Genomic DNA, 10,474 nt, shown 5'->3' on the forward strand with positions numbered 1-10,474 from the left:
GTTCCGATAATAGGGTTTACACACTCTAATAGCAACGACGGAAGACCGAAGCAAGAGAAAGTAAAACGTACCTACATTAACAATGGTACGAACGTGTAAATTCCCAGGTTGTGACCACAAAAATGTGCCGGGATCACCGTTCAGCTTCCATCGTTTTCCAGTTTCTGATATAACTATGAGACAGCTTTGGCTGGTTGCCATCGGCTATTCTGCGGGAGCGAAAATATCCAGTACAAAGGATTTTCGTGTGTGCAGTGCTCACTTCATCATCTGTTTCATCTGATATTGTGCTAAAATTGCATTCATCATTTTTTTCTATTAAAAACGCACAGTTTTGTGGCCCCGGAAACTAACCGGGACTACTTTCTTGACCAACATCAAACGGCCAGAACTCGGACCAGGGAGGTGACCACTGAGTGAGACAATGTGTATGCACTATAGTGCTGGTGAGGATTGCATACAACGTCATGTCTTAAATAGGCGAACTATCCCTTTAATCTCAGTGTCAAACCAACCAATGACATTACACACACATCATCAGCACCAACAACAACCTGGACTTCCTCTGGAATCTGTTACTTCCTCTTCTCTTTTCTCTTAAATGAATAAAAATGTGTGAATGGAATGTGAAGCATGTTTTTATGTGAAATAATACAAAACTGAACATAAAGAATAATCACACTGTTATAACAGTCTAAAGGAAACATTTTAACCAACTTACAAATAAATGAAAAAGTGCAGTTTAAAGAGTAAAAGATAAGTAGTATGTAAAAATCCACTTTTAATATTAGTTTTTAAAATGAAATGTCTGCAGTGAGAGATGGAAAGAGAGAAGTTACAATAACACCAAAAAGTTTTTTTTATGTTTTTTCTCTACATCCCACTGAAAATGTGACTGTGACCCAATGTTTGGGTCCCGATCACAAGTTTAGGACTTCTGTTGTATTAGAAACGTACAATATAGAAAAAAGTGTTCAGCAGCTTCATCCATCAACTGGTTGCCTTGACACAAAGCCATCACACTTCTTTAAACCTGTTTTAAAGTCAGTTGTGACTGATTGTGTCAGATAATGAACTGCTACCTCTATACTGGCTAACTATAGACCAATCACCAACCTTCCTTTCATGGCCAAGATCATTGAGAAGCTGGTCTTCAACCAACTGAGTTAATAACCTTCAACATTAGTATTTGATACATTTCCGTCAGGCTTTGGTTCTGATCACAGCACAGAAACAGCTCTGATCAAAGTGATCAATAAGGTTGAACACTGATTCAGGAAGAGTTTCTGTTCTCATTTGATAGGATCTAAGTGCTGCATTTCACACTGTGAACCACAACATTTTTTCTCAGAGATTTCAAACGTGGGTTGGACTAAATGGACAATGGTTTAAGTCCTACTCTGAGGAGAGAAGTTATTTTGGAAGCATTGTAAACTTTGTAGAGTTGTGTCCTAATGGTGGAGTGTTATTGGTTTAGAACGCTGGGCTTGTAATTGGAGGGTCGCTGGTTCAAATCTCCCCCGGGCAATCGCTGTGGGATGTTGAGCAAGTCCCTTAACCCCATTCACTGCTCCTCAGGGATGGGTTAAATGCAGATAATAGATTTGTATATGTGTAAAAATATATACAGTATGCCAATAAATAAAAGCATAAGCCCTGTTTTAATCTTTAATCTTTGAATGTGACCAATTAATGGACCCCTTCTGTTCTGGTCTAAAAGCTAAAGATAAGAAAAAATATCCTAAAATATTATGTTATATTGTGCCGTGCATTTAATTTAAATTATATCATTTATTTATTTTTATTTTACTTTAGTTTGGACTATTTTTTTTCTAACTGTAAATGATATATTTTAGTGCAGGCACCCCATGTAGATGAGATGAGGCTACTGAGTCACCTGAAATTATCACTATAGAAACCAAGTGTTCCATATTTCTGTGTTCCATAGCAACCTGTACAAACAAACCAACTTGGCTTTGAAGTGCAGCTAACTTTCATCTTCAGCATAGAAAACCTTCATTCTTCAGTTTTTGAGCTTTCATCAACAAAGAATTCTCCTCAGAAGTCTACATCGCTCTTTGATACTAAAAATACTTTGGGTTTTTAAGTATCATCAGCAACAGTTCAAAAACTTTTTAAATCAACTCAAAGTAAGTGATTAGAAAGTTTCCAGACTTTTGTCTATGTTATTATTGAGCTTTGGTTAGTCTGAATTATTACACTGCAACTTAATGTTTATTAATGTTTTATTTGTATCATGTTTACTGGGAAGAGACACAAAATATGAGCCAAAAAGAAAAGTTAGAGGCAGCATGTCCCTGTTAGACATGATGGACCAAATACAGCTGTTAAACTTCTCGGAATTCATTACTTTTCTACACCCAACCGATAACAAGTAAATTATGATTTTTTGTTTTAAAATGATCAACAGACATTTTGAAACTACACAAAATTAAATGAAACAATAATCAAGTGCATCAGATCATAGCCGACCAATCGGATTTAACATAATGCACCACGCCAAAACAGCATTAAATGGAGGTTATTTTCTCAGAGCACTCAATAGTTATTATTTAATATATTATTTTTATTATTTCTAATTTTTTAATGATTATTATTTTTTTTCATGTTTTAATTCCTGATTAAGAGGACACAGATCCACTTCACCTACAGTTAGTCTGTACACTAGGATATCTGCACTGAATAAAAGCTCTGCATCTAAAGACACAGTTCTCATTGGTAACTCAACATACTTGGTCGTTCATTACATCATTTTTAAATGACTGAAGTCTGAACTTAAACGTATCTGCAGATAGAACGAGAATGACGATCCTTTACTGTGGAGTTTAGTTCATTTTATTATTGGTTGGAAAAAAGACATGTGACAGGTAGACAAACATTTGGTCACTGAAACATCAACACATTCATCTTTACAGAGTCAGTGTTAGAAGCTAGCTTAGCAAAGAGCACAGACTGTCCTCTGAAGTTGTTTGAATACATCGAAATTGCAAGAATTGATCTTTATTATCCAGATAAGATGCTATAGTTAAAAGTGGAGTATGGTCACAAGTGTGTCTGCAGTGTGAGTTTAGTTGAAGGTCTATGTAAGGTGTTTGTTCCCGTACGTGAGCCTCAGCAGGTTATTTATTTCCTTTGCTTTGTTTCACAGGAGCCCAAAAATCATCATGTTGTGGATTCGAGGGGGACTAGACTGTAAGAGTTTCCATCCTTGGGGTTCTGAGGAGGGCCTCCAGGAGGCCACCAACCCCCCACATCCATCTCTTTCTCCTGATGTTCAACAGCAGAATTCAACTGATGTAAGACATCACCTAAACAATGCTTACATCATTTTACCCTTTGTTCCTAATACATGTCATTGATCTGATCACCAAACCTGTTTCCTCCCTTAGACTCTGGACGATGTTTTGTGTGTGATTGAGGAGATGTGGGCCCGGGAAAAGCAGGAGGACGAGTACAGAGCCCAACAAAATGGAGGCCAGTATGGGGGCCAACAGAATCCTTGCCTTGTAGCGTTCAATGATGGCGGGTACAGAGCCCAAACCATCGAGGAACACACAAACCTAATCACCTCGCTGAAACAAGATTACTGGCCCTCACCAAATCTTGGCCCCTTAACCTTCCCCCCTACCCCCAGTGTGGCAAAATATGTTAACAACCTTTACCCCCCGGCTAATACTTCACCTGCTACGACAGTAAGATCTTTGTTTAACACACATTTTCATGTATTTCTGTTGATCTTTGTATTGATACCATGACGGGGTGTCTAATAATTGATTGTTTTTATGTCTCCAGTATCATGAAACTCCAGTATACGCTGCAGGGTGGACAACAGCTCCCACTTTTGGAGGACAGTAAGTAGAGCCAACAAACAGACGAGATCAATCGCAGACATGTGATCTGGTTTTTCTTGTGACTGACTCTTGAACGTGCTCTTACACTGTGTATTTGTGATTTGTTCCTTCAGAAAGACAAAGAAGATTCAGAAGGAGAAGGAGGCAGAGGGGCTGGTCATCAAAAACGCCTTCACGCTCTTCATTAAAGAGAAAAGGGAGAATGTGGAAAAGGAGCTGGGCGTGATTACGAGCACTGAGGTGAACAAACTTCTTGCTGAACGGGTAAGTTAGTTTGTTCCTCCAAGAATCATCTGTGATCTTTAAACTCTGGTCTTCAGTGTGTGTGTGACTAACACTTTTCTTGTTGTCCATCCACAGTGGAATTTGTTGGCACCAGATCAAAGAGAAAAATATATTGCTGAAGCGACAGTGGATGCTATCCTCTACGCCATGAAGAACCCCGGCCGCAGTCACAAAATCAACTATGTAAGTCTCCTTGTGCAGACATGTTGCCACAGCAACCTTAAAGGTGATGGTGAAAGTGTTTTATCAGATGACTAATAGTTCCATGTGTTTGATTTTAGAGAAACAAGAGGAAACAAAGTCGGGCCAAAGGTGTTCATGCTAAAAAAACTAAATAATCACCCCAGCATCCATCGCACAGGAATCAGGAAACATGGAGACCACCCAACAACCCTATAATAAGCATCAGCAGCAGCACCAACAGCACTAACCTGGACTTCCTCTCTCTCTTTTGTAAAAAAAAATATCAAATTAATATTTATGCTTTCAAAAAAAAATAAAAATACAAACGTGAACTCACACATAGACCACCTGTTTATACAAATGTATATCTACCCTAAATTATTGGAATGTGGCCAATACAGAGGTGCTGGAAAATACGGTACACAGCGGCAAAAGTCAGCAATGATGAGAAATTGTGTCTTACCATTGCTGTTTCTTATCAAAAGTTGCTCCAATGTGCATAAAATTCCATATTCTGATGAATCCAAATTGTGTCGTCAGATAGATACCACCATTACTGACATCCAGGCATTTCTCCTTCATCCAGCTCTGATTGGCTAAAACCCACTCCCGTAGTGTTTGATATCACTCATTTCTACAGGTTCTGAGCTTTCAATGCTGTGTCAAGCATTCTGATTGGTCAAAGCATTGCTGAACTAGACTCATGCATAATGACATCATAGAGTGGAACCAAAAATAGCATTACGCATGGCACAGCACAAACACGGATAAAAATGTACATGTATCTATTTCTATTGGTCAAAAATAAAACTAATTGGAATTAATTTGACTGACATATTACAGTTACACACTTGTCCCCAAACTTGGCACAGTTGTTTTTAGAAAAACATGTGAATCTTTGCCCTATCATCACCAGGCTTTTTAGCCTCCAAGTAACATAAAATTGTATCACTAGTTAACTAGAGACATTAGTAAGTAAGTAAGTAGTTTATTTATAAAGTGCTTTTTGCAGATCAAATCACAAAGTGCTGTACAGAGTTGTGGTAAAAGTACAAGTGCAACACAATAGAATAATAAAACGAGTGCATAAACATCATAAGAACAGCAACATTAAAGGACAAATAAAAATTAAAATCCAGTAACTAAAAGCTTTACTGTAAAGTGTAGTCTTCAGCAGTTTTTTAAAAGTGACCACACAGTTGAGCTCCCTGAGAGACTGGTGCAGGTTATTACAGAGTCTGGGAGCTACAGCCTGGAACGCCAGGTCTCCTCTGGTTTTAAATTTAGTTTTTGGGGTCTTTAGGAGACCCTGACCTGAAGACCGAAGGCATCGCCCTGATGAGTAGGGGCACAACAAGTCCGAGATATATTTAGGGGCCTGACCATGTAATGCTCGGAACGTGAGAACTAATATTTTATATTCTATGCGAAACTTAACTGGAAGCCAGTGCAGAGTAGCAAGAATGGGGGTGATGTGGGATGTTCTAGAAGAACCAGTTAAAAGTCTGGCAGCAGCGTTCTGAACGATCTGGAGTCTGTTTAGGGTCGACTTATTAAAACAAGTAAAAACAGAATTACAGTAGTCAATACAAGATGATATAAATGTGTGTATGACCAGTTCCAGATCTGATTTTGATAAAAGATGCCTCACTTTAGAGATATTTCTCAGGTGGTAAAAACAGTTTTTAGTCAATTGACGACAATGTCCCTCCAAAGACATGGACTGATCAAAAACAACCCCAAGGTTTCTGAGGCTGGTTTTAACAGATGAGCCCAGATCACCAAGAGAGTTTTTAATTAGAGGATGTTTTTATCAGGAGCAATGATCAGAGTTTCTGTTTTGTTTGAATTTATCTGGAGATAATTTGATGACAACCAGTTTTTGATACAGGATATACAGTCTAAGATCTCTGATAAAAAGTGAAACTCTGAGTCATTACAGGAGCAGTACAACTGGATATCATCAGCATAAAAATGATACGACACATTTTTAAAACCACGGATCAACCGACCAAGAGGCATCAGATATAATAAAAACAAAACAGGCCCCAGAACAGAGCCCTGGGCTACTCCACATGACAGGTTGGACATATTAGACATAACATCATTAATAGCAACATTAAAGGTTCTTCCATTAATGTAAGAGATAAAACACTGGAGAACAGTACCAGAAAACCCATCTCAGATTTGAGTGGATCAACCAGTATACTGTGATCTACTGTATCAAAGGCAGCTGTCAGATCAAGTAAAACTAAAACTGTGTAACGACCAGTCAGCAGCCATCATCACGTCACTAGAAACTTTCAGAAGAGCAGTTTCAGTGGAGTGGATTGATCTAAAACCAGATTGATCAGGACATGCTCTAATGAGGTGTCCCTCCACCCCACAGCTGAAACACTTTAACTGGGAAGAGGTAGCAAACAACAAATAATCAAAGTCATCGAGCTTTACAATGAACCGTCCAACCCAAGTATATAAAGCAGCTCCACCCAGCGGCAAAACCTGTTGTTCTTCAAAATAAGTTCAAATATCTGTCAATAAAAAATAAAATGTAAATAATTCCTCAGGTTCAACCAAACATCACTGGCTTTATTTAAACAGTGTTATTTATATTTATCACAAAGCCAGCATGTTACTATTTTATTTTGAAAAGGTTTGTATAATATATAAAGCAGGCAAAAATCTTTTTTTAATATAACTGGTAAACACTGGATAGTATACTTAATTTGACTAAATTTGAAACATAATTACCTTAATCTTTATGTTAGATGTGTTCATTCATTATCCATCCATCCATCCATTTTCATACCCACTTATTCCCGTTTATCAGGGTCGCGGGGGTCTGCCGGTGCGAATCTCCGGCTCTCATAGGGCGCTGGGCGGGGGTACACCCTGGACAGGGCGCCAGTCCATCACACAGACACAGATTCACTCTCTCATTCACCCCTATGGGCAATTTAGAGACTCCAATCAACCTTACAGTTATGTTTTTGGATTGTGGGAGGAAGCCGGAGTACCCGGAGGAAGCCGGAGTACCCGGAGGAAACCCACGCAGCACGGGGAGAACATGCAAACTCCACGCAGAAAGGACCCAAGTCCACCCCAGGGCTTGAACCCAGGACCTTCTTGCTGTGAGGCGGACGTGCTAACCACTAAGCAACCGTGCACCCCCATTCTTTATCCAACACATCAGCACTAAACACTTTACAGAGGCCTTTATTCTTTTTTTATCACAAAAAAAAAATGCTTGTCTTTTATTTTGAAAATATTGTTAGTAAGACGTTTGTGACTTTGATTAATATAACTTTATATGTATATATATATATATATATATATATATATATATATATATAAGTAACGAGCCTTTTTGGGAAATGTAAAGAGTAGAAAGTACCAACATTTATGTTGAAAATGTAACAAAGTAAACATAGACACTTCTAAAAGTACAAAGTACCTGAAAAACCTACTTAAGTAAGTAACAAAGTATTTGTACTGTGTTACTTGCCATTCTGCTCAGTAGCTGTTTTGCTAATAGTGACCAAGCGCTAAAGCTGAGCCGTCTGATGAGATGTTGTTTGTTGTGTAGTTATACTTCTGTAATAATACACAGGTTTATAATCATCCCAAATGAGATGTGTTCAATGACAAATATTGTAAAGCTACATACACAGAATGTGTTCTGTAATGAAACCCCTCCCTGAGGAGCAGTGGGCAGCCATGGTGTAGCACCCAGTCAGGATCAATAAGTATTAGGGACTGATCAACATCCCACAATGATAGACCAGGTGAGCCTGTTTCCTCAACCACTAGACCTCCACTGCCTAGCACGCTCAGAGGCACACGCACACGGGTTTATCATAATGTCAGTGTTATGTTATGTTTTGATATACAAAGCTCACTAAACAATAAACTATACTGGGATCATGATAACCAGGCAATATTTTTTGGAAAGGGAAAAAAGACACTTTGATAAATGATTATGCTTTTATTTGATGTTTTTCTTTTCAACTTTAACAATCCAAAAAGTTTGCAGCAATGATCAGTTCCATGCTGATCTCTGGAGAGACGGGGAAGTCGGGTACCTCTGTGGAGCTGTTGGTGTGCTGGGCCTTGTAGGTGAAATACTCACAGACCTTCAACAGGACTTGAGAGGGAATCTCCCTGAACTTTATCTCGTTGGTTTCATTCTCAGCAATTTGTCCTGCATATGAAGTCACAGAAGGTCAAACATCCCAAATGATATCCAGACCCATTGTTACTTCTAATCTGTGTGTGCTTTGCAATAAAATACAACACCTGTGACTCTGGACAGATTGAACATTAGTAGATACAACATTGTCTAATGTTTACACTCATTAATAAAAAGATTCCTTAGAAAAAGTCTTCCAGACATCAGAAAAGCTCTGTTTAGTGCTGTTTCCTTACCTGGCCCACTCAACATGGCTTTGATTGTCCCTGATACCAGGGCGTGTTCTCTTTTCACAATGAATTCATGGTCGTCTGAGGAAATCAGCTTCACATACATAGAATCTGGTCCTTCACAGGCTCTCTGTTCACCGTCTGACAGTGAGGACAAATACACGCCGTTAAATCAAGTAGTTATAACATCACCTGCAACATGATCAACTGTTCAAAGAAGATAAAATGTATAAAAGACTTTTAGTAGGAGGATGGTGTCAGCATTAAATGTGTTTTATTATCTGCTACTTCTGCTTAGGAATAGTTTCATTACGTCCTGTATATCAGATTAAAAAACCACATGTTGGATGTAGTGATTCCATGTGTTAAGGTTTAGTCTGTAATCCTGTTCAGAAACATTTTGTTATTCTGGGTGAAATGTTCCTTTCATTCTGAGAGTAGTCAATACATTATGGAGTGGATTTATTAAAGAAAAGCAGCTAAAGTAAAGTAAAACCATGTGTAAACGTCACTACGTACGCTGATAAACGGTGCAAACCTCACGCAATCAGGAATGCAAACATGAAACATAGCGTGCACAATGCATTTAGCATGTTTTTTTCCTCTTATTAATATGCAATGTGGGCGGATCAGCTGTGGGCCGCAAAATATTGGAGGAGGAAATGCAAATCCATAATTCAGAGTGAGAATTCACATTTATCAAACCTGGAGCTGTTTGCCTGTTATTATGCATACATTTAGTTCCTCCCAAAGGCTCCAGTTAACATTTCTGGTATCAAAAAAAATTGATAAAACAATAACTGAAATAAAACTATAGTCTACATTACAAGTAAGTACATAATTATCATAGAATGGTCATTCATATATCATGGCAGCTTGTGTTAGAAAAAAGATGAAGCACACTTTATTAGGCTCAATATAATATTCATAATACTGTGGCTGATCAGTTTCATCTAAATATCAATGTACAAGGTGAAAAATGTTATTAGATTATTGACACACTCACCCATCATGTACTCAAATTCCTTAAAGTTCTGGAAGAAAACAGGGAAACAAAATTGAATATCAATATGTAAATTTAAAATGTAATCAGAATACTATATTATAAGTTAATGTTATGTCAGAAATGATCAATAATTACGAGTACAGATTAATGAAAGCAGTTTACCTTTCACATTTTAATAAAATAAAATAAAAATCACTTTTCAATGAAAATCCCTCAAAACAAAAAAGATTAACTTTAAGCATATTTTCTAATAAAAGATAATACACATTAAAATATATTAGATAGTTGTTATGATGATTAGAGTATCTTTAGAAAATGAAGTAGTGGAAAATCATAAAATGAGTCATTAAAGTTGACATTACTATTATTATTAGAAACTCACTTTGGTCTCAAACGTTGCTCACTGGTGACATCTGCTGGTTAATCGTTATTATTAAAGCTTTAGTCTGACGGTGCACGAGGAGATTCTGCAGCTTTCATCATAGCCTGAGTTTCCATGACAACCTGTCAACATTGAGCTTCCATTTTAGCCTGAGTTGCCCTGACAACCTGTCAACATTGAGCTTCCATTTTAGCCTGAGTTGCCCTGACAACCTGTCAACACTGATCTGATCAAAGCTGTCTTTTGTGATTAAATGTGTGTCATATTATCATAGGAAGATCAAATATATTAATTTAAATAATGCTAGAAATTGGGGAACTGTAAATG

At 37.7% G+C, this 10,474-nt stretch overlaps 2 protein-coding genes across 2 annotated transcripts; one reads left to right on the top strand and one right to left on the bottom strand.

Moving 5' to 3' along the window:
• Positions 1-3,817: 3,817 nt before the first annotated feature.
• LOC114460595 (transcription factor 7-like) lies at positions 3,818-4,495 on the top strand. Its single transcript, XM_028442504.1, has 4 exons — positions 3,818-3,876; positions 3,986-4,136; positions 4,233-4,340; positions 4,439-4,495. Exons 1-4 carry the CDS (start codon positions 3,818-3,820, stop codon positions 4,493-4,495), a joined length of 375 nt encoding a protein of 124 aa, XP_028298305.1.
• Positions 4,496-8,350: 3,855 nt separating this feature from the next.
• LOC114460605 (elongin-C-like) lies at positions 8,351-10,191 on the bottom strand. Its single transcript, XM_028442515.1, has 4 exons — positions 10,148-10,191; positions 9,766-9,793; positions 8,766-8,900; positions 8,351-8,541 (listed from the first exon to the last, which is right to left on the bottom strand). The coding sequence occupies exons 2-4, from the start codon at positions 9,770-9,772 to the stop codon at positions 8,351-8,353; spliced, it is 333 nt and encodes a 110-aa protein (XP_028298316.1). The 5' UTR covers positions 9,773-9,793; positions 10,148-10,191.
• Positions 10,192-10,474: the final 283 nt, after the last annotated feature.

Source organism: Gouania willdenowi, unplaced genomic scaffold, assembly GCF_900634775.1.
Source record: "Gouania willdenowi unplaced genomic scaffold, fGouWil2.1 scaffold_54_arrow_ctg1, whole genome shotgun sequence".
Taxonomy (NCBI): Eukaryota; Metazoa; Chordata; class Actinopteri; order Blenniiformes; family Gobiesocidae; genus Gouania; species Gouania willdenowi.